The sequence below is a fragment of the Eurosta solidaginis genome, chromosome 1, assembly GCF_040869045.1.
Source record: "Eurosta solidaginis isolate ZX-2024a chromosome 1, ASM4086904v1, whole genome shotgun sequence".
NCBI lineage: Eukaryota > Metazoa > Arthropoda > Insecta > Diptera > Tephritidae > Eurosta > Eurosta solidaginis.
This window is the reverse complement of record NC_090319.1, coordinates 4,507,946-4,530,272: the sequence shown is the minus strand read 5'-3', so window position 1 is coordinate 4,530,272 and position 22,327 is coordinate 4,507,946. Positions and strand designations below refer to the sequence as shown.

The 22,327-nt window shown below is 34.1% G+C and overlaps 2 protein-coding genes across 3 annotated transcripts; one reads left to right on the top strand and one right to left on the bottom strand.

Moving 5' to 3' along the window:
• Positions 1–14,280: 14,280 nt before the first annotated feature.
• On the top strand, positions 14,281–17,647 carry LOC137238827 (uncharacterized). Its single transcript, XM_067763852.1, has 4 exons — positions 14,281–14,391; positions 14,495–14,805; positions 17,282–17,392; positions 17,461–17,647. The coding sequence occupies exons 1-4, from the start codon at positions 14,281–14,283 to the stop codon at positions 17,624–17,626; spliced, it is 699 nt and encodes a 232-aa protein (XP_067619953.1). The 3' UTR covers positions 17,627–17,647.
• On the bottom strand, positions 17,396–20,228 carry LOC137238826 (uncharacterized). 2 transcript variants are annotated; one of them, XM_067763850.1, is made up of 5 exons: positions 20,085–20,228; positions 19,692–19,999; positions 19,370–19,555; positions 18,132–18,242; positions 17,396–17,942 (listed from the first exon to the last, which is right to left on the bottom strand). In XM_067763850.1, exons 1-5 carry the CDS (start codon positions 20,175–20,177, stop codon positions 17,777–17,779), a joined length of 864 nt encoding a protein of 287 aa, XP_067619951.1. In that variant the 5' UTR covers positions 20,178–20,228; the 3' UTR covers positions 17,396–17,776. The 2 variants fall into 2 exon arrangements, with proteins under 2 accessions (XP_067619951.1, XP_067619952.1); XM_067763851.1 differs by lacking the exon at positions 19,370–19,555 and having other exon boundaries at positions 17,400–17,942.
• Between the last annotated feature and the right edge of the window lie 2,099 nt (positions 20,229–22,327).

Genomic DNA, 22,327 nt, shown 5'->3' with positions numbered 1-22,327 from the left:
AAAAAAAAAAACAAGTAAGGAAGGCTAAGTTCGGGTATAACCGAACATAACATACTCAGCTGAGAGCGATGGTGACAAAATAAGGGAAAATCACCATGTAGGAAAATGAACCTAGGGTAACCCTGGAATGTGTTTGTATGACATGTGTATCAAATGGAAGGTATTAAAGAGTATTTTAAGAGGGAGAGGGCCATAGTTTTATAGGTGGACGCCATTTAGGGATATCGCCATAAAGGTGGCCAGGGCTGACTCTAGAGTTTGTTTGTACGATATGGGTATCAAATTAAAGGTATTAATGGGGGTTTTAAAAGGGAGTGGTGGTAGTTGTATATGTGAAGGCGTTTTCGAGATATCGACCAAAATGTGGACCAGGGTGACCCAGAACATCATCTGTCGGGTACCGCTAATTTATTTATATACGTAATACCACGAACAGTATTTCTGCCATGATTCCAAGGGCTTTCGATTTCGCCCTGCAGAACTTTTTCATTTTCTTCTACTTAATATACAAAGTGAGTTCAGATAGGTACGTGAACTTATCTGCTCAAGTTATCGTGTTAACGGCCGAGCGGAAGGACAGACGGTCGACTGTGTATAAAAACTAGGCGTGGCTTCAACCGATTCCGCCCTTTTTCACAGAAAACAGTTATCGTCCTAGAATCTAAGTCCCTTCCAAATTTCACAAGGATTGGTAAATTTTTGTTTGACTTAGGGAATTAAAAGTATCCTAGAAAAATTAAATGAAAAAGGGCGGAGCCACGCCCATTTTGAAATTTTATTTTATTTTTGTATTGTGTTACACCATATCATTACTGGAGTTGAATGTTGACATAATTTACTTATATACTGCAAAGATATTACATTTTTTGTTAAAATTTGACTTTAACATTTTTTTTTAAAGTTGGCGTGGTCGTTCTCCGATTTTACTAATTTTTGTTAAGCATACATATAGTAATAGGAGTAACGCTCCTGCCAAATTTCATTATGATATCTTCAACGACTGCGAAATTGCAGCTTGCTAAACTTTTAAATTACCTTCTTTTAAAAGTGGGCGGCGCCACGCCCATTGTCCAAAATTTTACTAGTTGGTAATTAATTATAGCACTTTTTCGGTTTTTCGATATCGAAAAAGTGGGTGTGGTTATTGTACGATATCGTTCATTTTAAGTAGCGATCTGAGATGAGTGCCCGGGAACCTACATACCAAATTTCATCAAGATACCTCAAAATTTACTCAAGTTATCGTGTTAACGGACGGACGGACGGACGGACGGACATGGCTCAATCAAACTTTTTTTCCATACTGATGATTTTGATATATGGAAGTCAATATCTATCTCGATTCCTTTATACCTGTACAACCAACCGTTATCCAATCAAAGTTATTATACTCTGTGAGCTCTGCTCAACTGAGTATAAAATTCTGAATGTGTAATGCCACCTACTTACATAAGGAGTAAACACGATTCTTATTCGATGGACTATTGATGGATAGATTGATTGTTTTTTTAAGTTCTCCTACAAAAATTGAAAATACATAATTATTATTTTTTGAAAATTTCGCTTGGAAAATAACAGTTATTTTTAAATTTATTTCTATTTGCCTAGAAACTTGTATTTTCATACGTCAATGTCTCCGTTACATACAAACAATTGATAGTAATAAATACGGAAGTAAAAAACTCGAAAACTAATTATTTAAAAGCGACTTTTACGCCTGCATATCACCTAATACAAATCTGAGTGCCACCTTAATCCATGCGCAAAGGATTGACAGACTTCGAAAAAATTTCAAAGGGCATGAAACTGCGCCCCATATTCTTGCATAAATTGGGACAATTTCGGCACCGTTTTGTGAACATTTCGTAATGACTTCATTGTTATTTCGAGTCTATATCGGAACGGATTCGGTACAATTTCAGGATTGATTCCGCATTATTTTAGGTATCATTTAGGAAGAACATCAGGAATATGTCAAAACTCTTTCGAAATCTTTTCCACAGAGTTACAGGATCACTTCAATTCGGAACAATAGCAGAATCCCTTGGGGACTATTTTAGGTATCACAACGAGAAAACGTTGGAATCTGTGTCGAGACAATTTGGGACAGTTAAAGCAACCTTTAGGGTACACTCTGAAACTATTTTTGGAAACATTTCGCGACTATTTCGGTATGAATTCGGAACAAATCAGGGACAGTTAAAGTATCATTTCAGGACTACTTTGAGACTATTTCTAGACTATTTAAGAACCAATTTGGGACAATAACAGAATCCCTTGGGGACTATTTTAGGTATAACAACGAGAAAACGTTGGAATCTGTGTCGAGACAATTTGAGACAGTTAAAGCAACCTTTAGGGTACACTCCGAAACTATTTTTGGAAACATTTCGCGACTATTTCGGTATGAATTCGGAACAAATCAGGGACAGTTAAAGCATCATTCCAGGACTAATTTGAGACTATTTCTAGACTATTTAAGAAACAATTTGGAACAATAACAGGATAACTTTGGTATTGTTTTTGAAATAATTTCGGGATAATTCCTAGGTTCTTTATGGGCATATTCCGCATTGTACTTGTTTAAGTTAAGGAGTTTTCCTTACTTATTCATTTTGTTTGAGAGAGCGAAATATTAAAATAGAAAAAGTTGTCAGAAGTAAAGAACTGAAAGATATATTGTTTTAAAAATATTGCACTGACGGCGGCCGCCGTGGCGTGATGGAAGCGTTCTCCGCCTGCCACACCAAAGATCCTGGGTTTACGCCCCGGGAAAAGCAACATCAAAACTTTAGAAACAAGGTTTTTCAATTAGTACAAAAAACTTTGACCCTCGGCAGTGTTTGGCAAGCACTCCGAGTGTATTTCTGTCATGAAAAGCTTTCAGTGAAAACTTGCCTGCCTTGTAGATGCCGTTCGGAGTCGGCATAAAACAAGTAGGTCCGTCCCGCCAATTTGAAGGAAAAATTAAAAAAGGAGTACGACGCAAATTGGAAAAGAACCTCGGCCTAAAACCTCTTCAGAGGTTATCGCGCCTTTTATTTATTTATGTTATTTTTATATACAGCAAAAATTGTTTTTGCTACATAAATTTGTCACACAATTGTTATGTTTTTGCAAATTTAATAAATATACTTATTTGTTAATTCTCATTCATGACATTTTGCGTTAATTCAAAATGATGGTTTTTTGTTTACAAATTTTTTGCTGTAGCAATAATATTAATTTGTGTTAATTGCAAATAAAATTAAAATTAATGCAACAATAAATTTTTAAAAGACTTTAAAACAATTGAAAATTATCAATTCGATGTCATTCCTGGTATTCAAAATCAATAACTAATTTATTCAGAAATCAAAAGTATGTATGTAAACACAAAAGCACAATAATGGATCGTAATTATTAAAATGATAGAGTTTATGTTTATTTTGTTTATTTGAAAATTATTTTTATTATTATGTGCTATGCAAATATAAAAAATGTGGCAAAATCGACAAGCTGACAGGTTTAGGACCCTTTTTAAACCAACTTTCATTTGTCAGGACTCATCAGTGATTCAAAATAAAAGTCGAAAAAGAAGACTGTTTTCAACAACGCCCGGTTTCAGGTGCGGGTGAAGGCTCCCATTGTGAAAGAAGGGCGATGGGAGAAGGTTTAACTATCCAAAAAAGTATTTCAACTTCTACGAAATTTTTGTGATTTTCCAAAAATAATTTGGTCACACATTTGGCCCATTTGCAGAACGGAATGTTATTTTTTAACACAGAGTTAATTTAAAACAACTTTCAGAAATATACGAGCTCAATGCCTTGTGTCAGGTCAACTCTGACTTAAAAGGTGGGCCTTTGGTACATTAAGCATTATTGTTTAAAGCCAAATTATTAAATAATTGAAAAAATTTATTTTAATATATATGGGAGAATATTTATCTGTATAAGTACACTCAAGTTAAAAAAGCTTGACTAAATATAGCCTACAGCGAAAAATTAGAATATTAAAATTAGCTAAATTAAACCAAATTAAATTTTCCTTATGTTATGCATATTTTCACGCGTACACACAAAAATTGTAGAGAAAAATGTTCAATAGTTTTTGCATCATGTAACAACGACATAATCTATTAGGATGGGTCGAAATGAATGTAAAACCAATTATTATATTCATATAATTAGTCAAAGTTTCTATATAAAATCCATATATGAAGGGCTTAGAACCAAAAGGATCTAAATAACATCGACGTTGAATTGAGATAATTAAGGTTAATGTAAATGACTTATTGTAAATTCTGGGTAAATGCGTTTGAAATAATTCCTGCCTAAATGAATGCAGGTTAGTCAACTAATTCAAAGGATGTTTACTGCAGATGGAAAATAACTGTAAATTTCCAAAAATTATTGCAAAAATTTCCAAAAATTATTGCAATAAAATTTCGAACGTTGATTGCTCGGCCAAAAGAACATGTAGAATTTTTTCAAGTAGGCAGTCTTGTAGCCCGTTTAATTTTAGTATAATAAAGTGCTAAACTTAAGTTCGTAGGAAGTCTCGCTGATTTTTGGTATTTTTTTTTCTTACGAGGATAAGGACTTTTTTCCATATAAAAAAAATTACGTTAAAAAATTCTTATGGGGTATAACTCAAGAAAAAAATTGCCAAAAATTATGGAAATTTTTTACAAAACTAAGATTAACTGACTTAATGGCTACAAAACTGCATACTTGAAAAAATTCTGCATGTTCTTTTGGCCGAGCACTTAAATTTTATTGCTTGGAGGAGCGCACTTAGATCCTTTTGGCTCCAATCATTAATGCAATAAAATTTAGTACTGTTACGAATATTAGCAAAACTAAGGAGTGCTGCCATCTCTAAGCCGATGCTAAGCAGTGACGTGAATTCACATCCATAGATCAATCATTATGTATCTACATAAACGAAACAATAATTGCGTCTACACATATGTACCATGTACGTATACGAGCAGCGTAGAGTCAATGCACAAACACATGCATATATCTGAGATACTCCTAAGTATGCAATGAGAAAAACTATAAAATTGTGCAATTGTAGTTACAGCTGAGAAGTTTGAGAGCTGCTGGACTAGTAGATTCTGGAAGCGTCTAGAAGATGCGAAGGTTGAAATCAAAGAGTATAAAAGGCAGCAATTGTAGAGGCGCTGGAATTCAGTTTGATTTGAGTTGTCAAGCAGTTTCGACTAAGACGCTATCTAGTGAGCAAGAGCAGTATTATTTTGAACAGTCGAGTTTCATTTGAGCTATCAATCAGTTTGGTTATTAAGCAAACTATTCTTTGCACAGTTTGAGTGTTGTTGTGAAGTACTTTAATAAAGGCCATTGTGCATTATTACAAATTGGAGTTATTTATTCAACAGTTTAGTGATTCGAACTTAGCAGAGGATTGCAAATAAGAGGATTTGCAAGTAAATTCGTTACAGTACGTTTTTGGCCTGGCAAATATATGACACTAAAATGTTCAAAATGGCTTGGATCGCATTGTCAACAAATAGACACTATATTAAATATACAAATATGGGTATAACTGAATTTAAAAAAAAACGTCACTTAGATCCTTTTGGTTCTGAGCCCTTCATATGTAATACTCCTATATTGCTAATAGAAACTGCTCGCAATGTGTTTTGAATTCGAAATCAAAACAAGACAGCCATAAAATGTTTGTGATTGTAGCAGCATAAGTGTGACAAGAAAAAACTGAAATTTAGGTACATTCGATTATTGAATACAAAAACAAAAACGTTTAAACAACAATATATCGGCACTCTGATGTTTGGGAATGTACCTAGCCTGTTGTAGCAATATAGGAGTATTACATATATGATACAAGCCCATACCAAACAGATGTTTTTAATTATTTGCTTTGTTGAGTGCCGAATTTAGTAAAAAATCTAATTGGTTTTGTTCGGAATTTCGAATTTTATCCTAATCCAACAAATGACAATGAAAAATAAATTATTTTCAATAATTTATAAAAATAAAAAAAAAAACAAAAAATTAAATTTTTTTAGGATTTGCAGCAAAAGATAGTATAATATGATTTTTTAAAATAAAGGCATATATTTGGTTAGATGCAATAACTGTGAATAGTTTCGAATGAATTTTATTTTGATTACTTTCAAAATAAAAGCGAAAACGCCTGCATTCCATTTTAAAAATTTTTTTGGGGCTGCTGACAGATGTTCGTTAATGGAGCAAATGGCCCTATGTAAAAAGGCAAAATTACTTAATTTATTAAACAAAGTTTTGATTACATTAAACTTCTGTGTGTTGGTATAAAATTTCATAATACTTACGATTTGTTTGAAATATCAGGAAAGGAAAATGTGTTTTAAAATAATATTTTTTTTGATAATTTAAAGATTAATAAAGAAAAAGTTCGTCAACATTTCAACCTTAAAATAAAAAAAGTATTTTCTTGTTGCAGTAAAACTTGATCCAAGTACTATATAAGATATTTTTCATCTTTTTATTACCTTTATATTAAGTCGCTTTCATGTTTGTCCCCTCATTTCCATACGAATTTTTGACCCACGGAAAAGTCTTGCAAGTGAAACAAAAATCCGCTAGGTGGCGCACGGATCGAGATATACAGAAAATTAGTTTTAAATGGAAATTTTCTGATCGAATTTTAACTAACTTCTCGGTGATCCAGAGACTTGAAACTTAGCACATAGTTTGCGAGTCGATGGCACTACAATTCGTGGAAACAAAATGCCGCCATGTGGCAGACGAATCGAGATAAACGAAAATCGGTGGGCTAGAGACCTGAAACTTAGGCCGTGAGTCAGAACCCGGTGACAATACAATATTTGATCAAAAAATTTTCGCTAGGTGACGCATGGATCTAGATATTAAGAAAATTAATTTTGATTTCGGAATCTTTCAATCCATTTTTAACTAACTTCACGGTTACCTAGAGACTTGAAACTTGGCACTTGGTTAGAGGCCTAGTGACAATACAACTTATAGAAAATAAATTTCCGCTAGGTGGCGCGCTAATCAAGATAACTGCAAATCCTTGAAAAACGAGGAAATCTTGCAATCGATTTTTAAGTAACTTACCGGTGAGCTAGAGACCTGAGACTTGGGCCGTGAGTCAGGAACCGCTGGCAATGCAATATTTGATCAAAAAAATTTCGTTAGGTGGCGCATGGATCGAGATATTAAGAGAATTAATTTTGATTTGGGAATCTTTCAATCCATTTTTAACTAACTTCCCGGTTACCTAGAGACTTGAAACTTGGCACTTAGTTAGAGGCCTAGTGACAATACAACTTATAGAAAACAAATTTTCGCTAGGTGGCGCTCTAGTCAAGATAATTGCAAGTCTTTGAAAAACGAGGGGAATCTTGCAATCGATTTTTAAGTAATTTCCCGGTGATCTAGAGTCTTGAAATTTGGGCCGTGAGTCAAAACCCAAAACTCCAAAGGCCTTTTTGTAGGCAGCACTAAAAAAGTGAAAATAAAAAGATGATAAAAAGCTGTCCCGTACAAACGCATGCTTATTTCAGATTTTCATACAAATATAAATTTTTTTTCAAATACACACATTGACACATTTATTGTTTGCTTTAGTTAGAGGCGAAAAACTACGTACGATTTGTCCCGTGTAGTTTTCCTCTTTCTCGTGGTTTTTTTCCTCTATATTTTTTTTGAGAAACATGCAGAATTTGTAAATGGCTTAAAATTAAGCCTAATGTTTGACTCAGCCTAATAAAAAAAATTATATGTATATATGTTATCGGTTGTCCCCTCTACTTTACCCGTTTTGAAATTTAAGTTCTTTTTATTGTTGTTGTTAAGCTCGTTACAATTGCAAATTTGAATTCAATCCAATTTTCAAATTCCTTTAGCCCTTAGGCGGTCACATTATAAATGCGAGGTCTTTGCTCAATCTACATAGAAGTGCACGTGTATATGCCTGCTGAATTAAGCCTATTTAAGAATTTTGTGATCTTAAAAGCTCATATTAAATAAGCTATTTTTGCTTAAAACTTTAGTAACAAATTTAAAAGAACTAGAATTTTGTTTTCCTCTTCACATAAACTGATAAAAATACCTTACCTGCTTTGCATCTGATGGAGCGGATTTCATAGTGTTCGATAGAAAAGATCTTCGAAGGATTTACGGATCACTACGTGTTGTCGATGGCGATGATGATCCTTATGAACGTATGAGCAACAGAGTTCGAAATGTTAATGCTAGTGCCCATATAAAATAGGTCGTTTACTGTTTCAGTCACTCTGCCTGAAAGCTCGTTTAGGGTAGGTAGAGATCTTTCCCAAATCCGACTGGAATTGTAGTCTTGCTCAACGTCATACTAAACAGCCGTAAAAGTTTTGAATGGCAATCAAGCTAATACAAAGATATATCAGGTAACAAACGCTCTTGATATCGAAGGCGGCTTCAAAATCAATGACGAGGTGATGGTTGGTTTACCAAGTCTGAAGCCTCACATAAAAGGTCCAATCATTTGGAATGCTGATTCTGAGCCACAGTTGGTGCAGTTGCCTTCATGCTGGGCTCTTCGTTGCTATCTTCGTCCAAGAGAGCAGAGATTGTTGCGTCCAGGCCACCGTGTTCTATATAAATTCATTCCAGCATTGGAACCTTTCGTCTTTCATTTGATTCGCTGGCAAAATCGAGCGATTTTACTGTTGGGTAGTAGCTCAATCTCTCACTCACGTTTTTCCATGTTTATTTTCATTCGTTTTGAAATTGGTTTGAACAATAAACATTTTTATCACCCACATATATGTAGTTCCTTACACAATAAAAGATTAGTCCAAATCAATTTGTTATGATCGAACAATTATTGATTTTGAAAGACTAAACTTTGGTAGAAATTTATGTACATACATACAAATGTACATTTATATCAAATGAGCCGGACCCGTGCGCATCTTGCGCAACCAATATAAAAGTCTCTTATCAAACATCAACAGAAATCAGCTGTTCTATCAATTAATTAAAACCCCTACAGCTTGCGCTGCCATCTAGCGTATGTTAGCAACTGCCAGTAATGCAGTGCAAATATTCACAATAGTGCCATAGTAAAAATAGATTTCTTTGTGTGCTCACAATCGTTCATTTTTAACAAATTCTTTTAATAAAATATAGCTAAACAAATGCACTACCACAAAAATTGCCCAAAGCTCGCTAATAGCCCGAATCTCCATCTTTACAACCAAAACTTTATTTATAGATTTGGATTCCAAATAAGAGCGAAAAAAGGACCCGTACATAAAAACAGCAATTATAAATAATATATATGATGTTAGACAAGCCCGAGACTATTCTGATAGCATCTATGAAAATTTAAAATCCCCTAAATATTTTATTTGTGCTGCATTTTCACCTCCACTTTCACCTCACTAGCATTTCAGACTATCAAAAGCTGCAGACGTAAATTTGATTGTCAAAATGAATTCAGAAAGTGCATCATGATGAATGAAGTGAATCAAAATATGTTGACGCCTCTGGGCATCTGCAAATATGCCAATACTCGCATTATCACTTTTGGATTCATTGAATTGAGCTTATTTCATATGTTTTGGGAATTAAAATATCTGTGAGTGTGTATGTGTTTTGCATATGAAAGTATAGTAGGTGTGTGTGAGCGTGCAATTGCCATGTGCCAAATATTATTGGTGCACTGGAATTGCTTCCGATTGACTTAAAATTGTTTATGTCAGTGATTTGCAGATTGTTGACAAATTGTATGAAAATGTGTGACGCAGAAGAATTGCCCATCTATGCAATTAAGTTATAAGTTCAAATATTGGGGCCATATGAAATATTTATATAAAAAAAAGTTAAAAAAAGTATATACTGATTAATTATTCCTTAAAAGAAAAAAAGGCTGCCCGAAACTACATTTAGCAAAGAAAGAAAATTAAGAATGTACATAATACCATTTTCACATAGAGTGTTAATGTCATAATTAGTCAAGTTTTCTACATTAACGCCCTTACTAAACTCAATCTTCCATGCAAATTCGTACATACATACATACATACATGTAAGGCGCGATAACCTCCGAAGATATCTAAGGCCGAGCTTCTCTTCCAATTTGCGTCGTGCTCCTCTTGATTTTCCCTACAAATTGGCCGGATGGAACCGGCATGTTTTATGCCGACTCCGAACGGCATTTGCAAGGCAGATGAGTTATCACTGAGAGCTTTTCATGGCAGAAATACACTTGGAGCGCTTGCCAAACACTGCCGAGGGGCGACCCCGCTTAGAAAAATTTTCTTCTATTTGAAAAACCTTATTTCTAAAATTTTGATGTTGTTTTGCCCGGGGCGTGAACCCAGGATCCTCGGTGTGGATGCGGGAGCACGCTACTATCACACCGAGGTGGCCGCCAAATTCTTAATTATCTCATTACTGCTTTATAAAATGTCGAATGCAGTCAAAAACTTAGTCCGTTTTGCTTAGTTTTCGAATTTCATTGTCAATGACAATCATAAATAAATTATTTTCAAATTGAAAAATATAAAAAAGTAAAAATTTTATTTTTACAGCATTTGCAGCAATAACATCTTTTGTTGTTATTGTAGCGACAAATACACTCCCCAAATGTTTCGAGGAGTGTTATAAATGTTGATGGTCCTTTGCCTTTTACTGACATTCAATTTCTTTTAAAGTGCTACCTTTTATCTAAACGTTTAAAAACATATCGGTGGCAGCACTAATCGTATTCAAGCTTTTGAAAACGCCTTATGACGGACTTACAAAGAACTCTTTGTTGAGCTCAATGTATGGCCGAACCAATAGCTTTCTACGCCGAGATTGTGGAATGTAACGCGAAGCTAAAACTTGAGATATTTCTCGCGTTCTATTGAACAGTGATCCAGATCCATATAAATCAATTTGTTGTTGCATTTGCATGTTAAATTATCATTGGGATCTGGAACGCTATTCATTGGAATGCAGGGACTATTAATATATGGCGCTGTAAAAGCGTCAAGCGTAGAAACGCGGCAAGCTTTCCATGTACATATGTATATCTAGCTTAATGCTGTAATAGTTGCGCCTCGATATTTTTACTCACTAGCTTCTACAAAATTTGTTACATTAATATTAATAGCTCTAATATTTAGAGGTCTATCTTGGAACTCACAAGAGTGTCGTATTCATGTAAAATTTTAAGATTTGAGTTGTTTCTATGGGTTTCAATATATAATTTGTTTAATGCATACACCGAGAGAAAATATGCATAGTAAAAATTAATATTTCCGTGTTTAAAAATAATACGATCAGACCAAAGTTTAATACGTACGTATTTAAATGCTGTACAGAAAACTTTGAATCCTAGATGTAAGCATTCAGCTTAAATGCCAACCGTGTTCAGGCATGCATGCCTATCTTCATTCTTATATATGTAAGTACATTCTTTTGTACGCTTGTTGATAAGCGGAGCGGAGCAAGTATATACAAATGCGTTTATTCCATGCAGTGTTGCCGGTGTGCTTCATAAACTTCAAAATTGATACACATTTCAGCCCGTTTTGGAAAGAGATTTTAGGCTCGTTTTGCTATTATATGTTTCTCATTAACATTTTAAAAACTAAAAAGAAACAAGGTTTAATATCTAACCGAATTAAATAATAGAACAATATTTTTTAAGTACAAGTAGTAAATACTGCAGTAGTAGAAGATCGATCAATCAATCCTAATTAATCACCTCAAAATAAAATCTAAGTTATGAACAGAAAAATTCAATTCAGAGTTAAAAGCGTAGGGTTCTTGATATATTTAAATAAAATTTAACAATCCTTCTATTGGGAACTATCTATAAGAGGAAAGTTATGAAAAGTAGTAAGACACTCCACGCTTTTTAACTCTGAATTGAATTTGTTTGTTAATATCTTAGATTTTATTATAACTTTATTTTGATACAGTTTATAATAATTTTTCACTTTTTAGTTTGATATGCCATAAAACGAGTTTTTTAGTTTTTTTTCATCATGAAATTACCCTGGCGGGATCCCGAAAACCATACAGAAATTACCCCAGAAGCGTCCCCAAATGATCAGTAAGTTCAACCGAAATACTAATTCTAGATAACGAAGTTCGTGAATTAGTGCGCTTCGTCAATTAAACTTGTATTGCGGAAGAAACATGTGTAATTTAATTCAACTCGGTACCTACCAAATTAATAATAGTTAGGTGGCAACTCATTAATAAGGGTATGATTTTATAGCAGCTCCAAGAAAAAGGAAAAATGTATGAGCAACTGAAAGAAATGTTGCGGGTTTCTTATTAATTAGATAAACTGCTAGAAGAATTAACCGGTAACTAAACAAATTTTTGTAAAATATTTATTAAAAAACGTGTAATATTATTTTTTATAATCGCTGGCATAGAATTCCGTCATTTGAGTTACTTAAATGAAGCTGATATTGCCGACGCTGTGAAGATAGTTGGGAAAAGAGCTGAATTTTGAGAAAAGCTTTTTGCTTGGCAAAAGAAAAATGTACGTAATACTATATTTTGAATTGTGCAATTGTTATTCAAAGTGCAAGTGTATTTTATTAAAGAAAATAACGCATTTGGAAGCAAAATAGTTTGTGTAAGCACAAATATGTATGTGCATATGTACATATTGTGACGAATATTAGCAACGCTAAGGGATACTAACATCTCTAAGCCAATACTAAGCAGTGACTTGAATGCACATCAACAAGTCAATTATTATGTCTATACATATGTCCATACAAGCAGCGGAGAGCAACGCACAAACACATGCATATATCTGAGATACTCCCAAAAGTAGGCAATTATTTTTGCAAGTATCGCACACATATACACGCTCATATGAGAAGCTATAAACGTAGTTATAGCTGGTAATTTTATAGCTGGTAACTAACTAGTAATATCTAGAAATAGAAACGCCTAGAAATATGCCAACGAGGAAACCAAACAGTATAAAAGCAGCAACAGTTTGATTTAAGCAAGCCATCAAATGCGAAGTATAAGTGTTATTGTGAAGTACTTTAATAAAGGTCATTTTGCATTATTGAATAGTGGAGTTATTTATTCAACAGTTTATTGATTCGAACGATAGTAGAAGGTTGCAAATAAGCGGAATTGTTCTAAATTCGTTACAATATATATTTTTGCTAACGTCGTTCATGCTACCAGCGCTGGACGTAGTAGAGCACTTTTTCTGTGTCTGAATAACCACACGGTGCATTTTGTGAGGATTCTGTGTATTATTAGCGTAATAAAAACTTGAAGTGAAAAATGTTGCTTATTATAAATATTACTTTGTATATATATTATATGTAGGTCTGTGCTGGTGATGAGCTCCACAAAAAAGATAATCAAGATGATTTCCATTATGCAGAACTTTTATTAGATATAGTAATAGTATTTAGCTTATTTTGTGCCTTAATATAACTACATACATATATACGTACAACCAAAGTTATATTTAATAAAAATAAGTATCTATAAAACCATAAAAGTCGTTTTTTTTAATTCCAGCAAAAGCAAGTTTAAATATTTTTAAATTTAAATATACTATTTAATACTCAAAAAACAATTAAACACGAAAGTTGTTTAATTCAATATTTCGTATTTGAATAGGATTTGTATATCATCTTATTACACGCAAATATTTCGTATTCAGATCGCTTTCAAAAGCTATGTAGTAAAATTAATATGAAAGTATTCAATTGGGCTTCAAATATTGCATATTCGATTCGAATAATTTCGTGTACAATGTGTGCATGTTTGATTTAAATAATTTGCTCTATACAGCACTTTCATTGCCGTATTTAGTCAAATCATACGCGTTTGTATTTGATTCTACTATTTTTTTTCCTCAGTGTAGCACATACGGCGAATAGGAGATCTTGTCAACTGCCTTATTCATATGTATGTAAATATGACTTATTTTATGCCTTGCGTACTTATTTGTAATTGTGAATTTATCAACCGTTTCTCGCATGTAAGTGTCAAAACTAATATTTCATTAACATGTTACTAAGGCAACTCATAATTTGTCATCAATAAATTAAGCCGCACATTTCAGTGGATCTTCACACCCATATACAGTTTGCCAATTAGAAGCTCGTTAAACCACTTAACCAATTAAGGAAGGGTAAATATTGCAAATACCTGTTCCATTGTTATTTGTTTATTTTAACCGCACAGCTGTCTCCTCAATTTGACTCTCCTACATCACAATCACAATAACTAACTCTTTAACATTCATACCTAACAACTAACAGTTTAAAATATGTTGTCACAGCATTTTGTTATTCACATTCACATCTTCATAAGCGCCTGTTTCAGCTTCTTTCATATTTCTACCACTTATTTACTTTTTTCAAATAATACGGTATTACAGGTTTGTTAATTAACATTTTTTAAAGAGCAAAGCAATAATGCTAAAAAAAAATTATCAATTATTTGCTCTTAATTTACATACTTAATATCTTATTAATTTACAGTTAACGGCATCAATATCAGTGCCGGTCGTCGATTTGGCACCAAATCGCAAAATTAATTGGGACTGGGGACTGCAGATGAATTACAATTTGCCATATAATCTAGCTTCTTTCTACAATGTACCCATTTGGCCAAAGAATAAACGCAATATTGAAAATGAGCACGCACGAAGATTCGATAGGGGATCTGCAAAATATTGGGAAAATTTTGGGAGTAATGAAACAGTTACAACATCTACTGACGATGGGTCACGTCATCGGTTTGATTTTACAGCTGGCGAATTATACAGATCACTTGAACGTTTGCTGGAGAGGTGAGCAAGATAGTTTTTATTCAGAGCTAAGTATGAATTATTTTTTACTTGTAAATGCGCCCGATGTGGTGAGTCTTGAATGTAAAGCATAGGTGTAAGTGCAGCTACTACACTGTGGCGTAAGATGGGAAATGTAAAGTTGATATGAACAAAATCGGACAGCAAATCAGCTTTTTAGAAAAGAAAGGAAAATAAAGAAAAGGAATATTTGGCAGGCGAGGATCTGACGACCTCAAGTTCCTTAGGAAACTTTGAGGTGGGGGCAGGATGGTCTAGAAAGGAAAGAAAAGGAGAGGAAAGGAATATTTAGCAGGCGAGGCTCTGGCCAACCCAAGTTCCTTATAAAACAATAGGAGAGGGGGGGGGGCAGGATGGCCTAGAAAGGAAAGGGAAGGAAAGTAAAGAAATGGAAAGGAAAGGAAGGGATTCAAAACCAGAAAGCATGTTGCCAATTTGTTTTCGAAGTGATAACGGTATAGTATCGGTGAGTTATTGGTTTGATATGGAAGCGTTATCAACGAAGTATAGGCGAGTTTTTGATTTATTATCGATCTAATGATATCGATGAGTTATCGTCTTTTCATTAACGAGTTATCGCTTTGATATCGCAAAGTTATTTATTTGTAATTGAAAAGATATCCATTCGTTATCCATTGGTTACTGAAGGGGTATCGATTTGTAGTCGAAGTATTACCAAAGTTGTCGATTTATTACAAAAAATTATCCATCCGATAACAAACCAATAAGAAGGCGATGATTCGGCTATAAAAATATCGGTATCGATAATAAGTAGATAATAAAACAATGAAATAGCCCAAAAATATTTGGTACTGGTACACATGCGTCTTTTGAGCTTTAATTTAAAAACATTAGTTTCCTAGACGTACACCATAATACACTAAGAATTGTACGAGTATTTGGTACCAGAGTTGTTAAGGAATGCATTTGTTTACGCTATTTTCTTTTACGTTTGTTATTTCATTACCTATGTCATCGTTATTTACTGGCTGTAGGTGTGCCTCCTGAATGTCTGCTCTCGCTTTTTTACCACAAGACCGAATTTCATATATCAATGTACATTTACGACATCTGTCTGGTGAAAGTATCGGTCATATCGAACTTATTTATTATATTATTAGAGCGGGTCAAATTGTATGGATGGATTTTTTTTTCATCTAGAGTATAGCAAAAACGTAATCTACAGATGATTCTAAGAAAAATTGCCGAAGACACCACAGCTCTAAGTCCGGTTTCGAGTCCCCGCCTTTTGCAAAATAGACATTTTGCCATATGAATGAAGGGTTTGGCTAAAAAATCTTCATAGCTTTTAATAGAATTATAGGAAAAATAACATATTGGACTACTTTAAAGGCATTTTTGCGTACATTTCAGAATCTGTATTAATATCTATAGTGTTTTTGAATTTTAGTAGAGATATCAGGCTTAAATTATGAGAGATTAGCCTAAAATGAACTTTTAACTAATATATTATAATTTTTAACAAATTTCTCATGGAAAACAATTTTTTTACTTTATAGCTAAAATAAGTTCAGAATATTTCCAACAACTTTCATTCACACAGTTTTTCTTTTATCGAATTCGTTTTAGTAGAAAACAATTTTCAAGAAACACTATATTTTCAAGTAAAAAGCAAAAAACAAAATTTTTTTAATTTTAATTTAATTTATTTAAACAAATATTTTTTTACTTAGAATTGACCGTGTATTTTAACGTATTTTTCAAAATAAAAGTAATGTTATGTTATTATTTTTTAAAATCTTTTTCAGGGGTAATGTGCTTTTTTTAGAAACCGGAACAGCAAGAATAAATAAAAAAATAAATGTAACGCGCGATAACCTCCGAAGAGATCTAAGGCCGAGCTTCTCTTCCAATTTGCGTCGTGCTCCTCTTGATTTTCCCTACAAATTGGCCGCACGGGACCTACATGTTTTATGCCGACTCCGAACGGCATCTGCAAGGCAGATGAGTTCACTGAGAGCTTTTCATGGCAGAAATACACTCGGAGCGCTTGCCAAACACTGCCGAGGGGCGACCCCGCTTAGAAAAATTTTCTTCTAATTGAAAAACCTTATTTATAAAGTTTTGATGCTGCAATCAGAGGAATAAAAATTCAAAATGAAATGCACACTTTAAAAACTCTGCTTGGTACTCACATATTTTTTCGAATTGAAGTTTTTGAGACATGAACAAATTTTTTTTGTCACGCAATTTTTTTTTGATTTTGGAGCCTTTACCGGCTTCCCAATATCATTTAGTAGAACGTTTCGTGACCGATTGAACGTCAGTGGTTATTCGTCTAGAGGAAAGATGAAGCTTTTGATTAACCTTGTCGTAGGCAAAGAGTAGTGCGTTAGTATATCCCTTACACTGGATGATAAAATATTATATAAAATGTTGTTGTTATTTCATTCGAGCTTGGCTTTATATATTATATTATTAACATTTTCATTTCAAGTCATAGCTATCACTCAAGTTGCTTACTCCAAAGTGTGTGCGAACTGGCAAAACATCCTTTTGATATCAAACACAATCATGTAATAACAGAACTAATAACATTTACGCTCACGTAAGTAAAATATTGCCAACATTGTTTTGTTAAGGCTTAAATTTGTTTTTTTTTCTCATATATTTTAGTCCTTCGTGGCATTTGGGATTTTCTGCGAGTGAAGAGTTGCAGGGAGCTGTTTATGAAGTTGCCGAGAAATCAGGAACTCTTGGCTTAAACTGCAAAATGCTTTATCCTTTCTGTAACAAAAGTTTACTTGAACTTATTACACATGTGATATTTGATAATGATTAAATAAGAGAAAATAAAGTAGACTATTTTAATTGTAGAGAAAAAAATATATATATTTTTTCTTTCATTCTAGAAGAACGCATATGGGAATAGAGTTATGTTAAGCTGTCCTCAACCCACTAAACCTACAACAATTTTTCTTTGAGCAGCCACTTATCCACTTATTAATATAACTTTAGTAACAACACTTAACAGATCTCGTTTACAATCGACATATAGAGCAGTACAATTTTCACCTAAAAATCCATGCAGCTCAGCCGCTTCATAGGCTTCTTGGTAGGTGCGCTCATGCTTGGAAAATCCTTGATGCAGGGATGGCCTATGAAGAAATCAGATATAATGTCTCTAAAATATATATTATATGTGACCCGGTCTATGAAAAGTTGGCTTATGACTCAAAAAAAAAAAAAAAAAGAAAGCTGTTTTCTTTTTTCTCGCAATTTCTTTTTTGAGTCATAAGCCAACTTTTCATAGACCGGGTCACATATATAAATTTATGCACACTTACGTCAGTACAAATGTAAATAACTCGGTGAGTATTGTTTGATGCTTGTCGTCAAACGGATGTTGGGCCAACTCACAAACGCTACGTAGCAGACAGGTGTCATGCAAGCCAAAGCTGTCGAATAAAAAAAGTATATCTTGATTTAGTGATGGGGTATTCTTCCGCTACAAGGAAATTCGTTCTTACTTCCCCCTATTAATGGAATAAGGTGCTTGAAGTCTTAATTTATAGGTCTGCCATGATCTCGTCTCAGGCAATGGGCTGGTAAAAAACAACAAACAAACAAGTAAGGAAGGCTAAGTTCGGGTATAACCGAACATTACATACTCAGCTGCCAAATTACAGCTTGAAAAACTTTTAAATTACCTGCTTTTAAAAGTGGGCGGTGCCTCGCTCATTGTCCGACATTTTACTAATTTTCTATTTTGCGTCATAAGGTCAACCCACCTACCAAGTTTCATCACTTTATCCGTCTTTGGTAATGAATTATCGCACTTTTTCGGTTTTTTGAAATTTTCGATATCGCAAAAGTGGGCGTGGTTATAGTCCGATTTCGTTAATTTTAAACAGCGATCTGAGATGAGCGCCCAGGAACTTACATAACAAATTTCAATAAGATACCTGTTTATGAACAGACGGACAAAAGAATTTCTTTTTTCGCCTAGATCATTTTGATATATATAAGTCTATATCTATATCGATTAGTTTATGCCGTTACGGGGTAACGTTATGCGAACAAAGTTAATATACTCTGTGAGCTCTGCTCCTCTGTGTATAAAAATCTGGATGGAAGCAATATATTCTTTCAAGAGTTTGACGTTGGCCAAAATTGTAGCATGCCTGCTGACTACTGAGGTGGGTGGCACACAATCCACAGCTCTGTTGTTACAGGGATTCAATAATTACAGTCAAACCACTATTTTTATATAGGGCGAGATCTTTGTGGCCTAATGCGCAAGTGCCGTTCTCCTAAACATTAAGCTTAGTTAATTTTGCATGAAGGGCGAAGATGTGGAATCTTCCGGTCGTTTTATGAAGGAAGAAGGCAAAACGACATCAGTCTAAGATCCTTCACATATCTGGTTGACTTATCAAGAATCGAGGACAGCTTTAATTGGGAATAACGCCATATGCCGTTAAAGTTTGTTAGTCACGGCGATTTTTCTCAAGCTGTCTCTACGATTTATTGTGATACTTCAGTCGCTGTGACAAAATCACAGCTATACATATTCAATTCTTACGGACGCTGAAATCCAGAAATAAATCCATATAGTTTTTGAGGTACCACCTTAACAATCCATAGGGCGAAAGCATTGATTTGTTCGTTGTTTGAAAACGAATTGCAAATAGTGAGTTCCAACAGGCACGATGTTGTCATGATGTGAATATGTGGCTCTTTGTTGAAATATAAAGTATAGCTGACATATCTTAAAAGAACAAACCACGGTTATACCGCAAAAGAGTAGAGAAAAAGTAACAGTTAAACTAGTGATCTACCAGGTTCAATTTGCGATTTAAAATCCATATACATACATAGATATGTTCATTCCTTTGCTACTTTACCTCGTCAAATAGTCCTCAATGCCACGATAAAGCTCACCGGCTGTCAAATCCATTGGATGCTGATTTTCACCAATCTTGCGGTCATACTTCTCTAACCACTTCAAATATTGTTGTAGCTCAGGACTTTCGTTCCCATCGTAAGCACTTCTTTTTCCTGGTTTTGGATTCTGGATACCTGGCCATATTGGTATATTATAGAACTGTGAAACATTACCGGGCAATGTATAGGACATTTGGAAACACCAATCAATCAGTATACTTCTATCTGGAAGATACTCAACAACGGGATAAGACACAGAGTGTATCAGCTGAAAACGGATGACAGACATTTTGAAAAGGCCATCATCTGGTTAATATTGTATGGATATCTTTTGAATTGTACATCGTACTCACACCTAAGGAGGTAGATGAAGGGGGATAAATCAAGGCTTGCAATTTGTTCACTTGTAACGTGTAGAGTACTAAAATAACTGTGAACATTGACATAACGCAAGTTGATTTGTTCACTACGAATGATGAAAATTTACTGATTGAATATTTGGAAAGTTTATAAAGCTTCACCGAATCCAGAATGTCGCTAACATAAACAGTAAATTATAAATCTTTTTGATTAAAGAATTGGCTAGAGTAGCAAGTGTAAGAGCTGGTTCTCTGTTTGGGATGATGACTTTATTAAATGTGAATTAACAGAGAATTGTCAATGAGCTGTAAATTTGTTAAGTCAACGAAAGAGAAGATTATTAATGCAAACAAATAAATTAAATCAAATCGTGCATCCGATTGCTGTGATAAAGAGGTGACAAATAAAAAAAAAAAAAAATGGGAATGTAAGCAAGGCCAAGTTCCAGTTAATCCAAAAATTATATACACCTTTGTAGGCTTTGACAATAACAGTGATGTCTAAGGTCTGTGCAAAATCGGCTAATTTCGTAATTTTTAATTTCAAGGATGGTCTTTGATATAGAAGTCCTACACTCACTTCTTGACTTAAAGTTGGTTCAATACTGTATAAGCTAAGTTGTGACTGTGTCTTCTTACCTGCAGTGATTTTTTCACCACTGTGACCGAATAATGATCGTAGAGTAATATTCCTCGCGTTCCAATGAACAGTGATCTAGATCACGATAGAAATTTAACATGCATATGCAACAACAATGTGACCCATATGGAACAGTTTGTTTTTGCATTTGCATGTTAAAATTTTATCGGTATCTTGATCTCTATTCATTGGAACGCGAGGATTATATAAATGGCAGTTCACAATCACACTTACCAGTAATTGTTATCACAGATCCAATCACGGCTCTTGTCATAGCATAGTAAATAGCGTGGCAAAACGAATTATTGAGTGTGTAATTAATGTTGATATTCACTGCTAGATGTCGCTATAAACTGCTTAATAAGCAGCTATTCAAATTGCATCGCCAGCAGGCTTCTGCGACATCAAGCAGCAGATAGCAGCACAAATCACGGATTTTCAGATTAAGCCCCTCCAAAACTGCGAGCTGGAGTGTTTGCACAGCGATATATACTGAAGTTTACAGCAAATGTACCGCTAGTTACCCGAAGCACAAATCATCGGATTATTTGTTTATGTTACGGTAGCGAATTGTGACAGTGCCTGTGATTGGATCTGTAATTGCAAAACTCAAACGCCGTCCGCTCAGTAAGTCACCGTGATTTATTCGAAGCTTTTACAGTGTTATACTGTGATCTTACAGGCGCTGTGAAAGAACTACAGGTGATGCAAAAAAGTCCCGTTACACTTAGGAACACAGATCAGGATATAAAGAAAATTTGTTAAAAACAGACAGAATCTTGTAATCGAACTTCCAGGTAAACAGTTCCTTAAATAGAATATAGGTCATGCTTGGTGACATTGCAACGTTGAAAAAAAAAACACCAGGTGGCTCGCGAATCGAGATAACTAGAATTTTCAAATTAAATTTTAATATTGGAATTTACTTTGAAGTAACTAACCGGTGAGATTGAGATCTCAAAAAGGACCTTAGCTCAGAACTCAGTCCAACGGAAATTTGTCTGCATCAAATTCCGCTAGATGGTGCTTGGGTCGTCGTGTTTGGAAGAATCTAACTAAATTTGGGATCTTCTAATTAATTTTGAAAGAGCTTGATAAGTAGTTAGACACCTTAAACTTAAGCCTTGGTTCAGAACTTGCCGTATATGCATCATGGGATAAATATTACGACGGTATAAAAATGCGACGGATCTAATATTAAGAAGGCTCAAATTTTATTGAAATTGTTATCAGTTGTTAGACATTAACCCAATTTTCCGATATATATTTTCAAATTGGGACTGAAGACAAACCGGTAACAGCGTTGTGTTATCTTCTGCGCCATTTGTAATCTTGTAGCTAATCGGAGGCTTTGTCGATTTAGACAAGGCGTTGAAAGTCTTCACTGGACTAATTATTGTTGCCCTCATCTTTGTTTGAGAATAAATTTTCTGCTGCCCCTATTTTTTCTATTTTATAAAGGTAGTCCTTAATTTATTTTATCACTTTTAATTTGTAACAAACTTTTTTCGATTTTTTCAATCGTAGAAGTCGCCTTCCGCCCATTTAAAATATTTTGTGTAAAAACACCATTTACTAAAATTTATTTTTGGCTTGC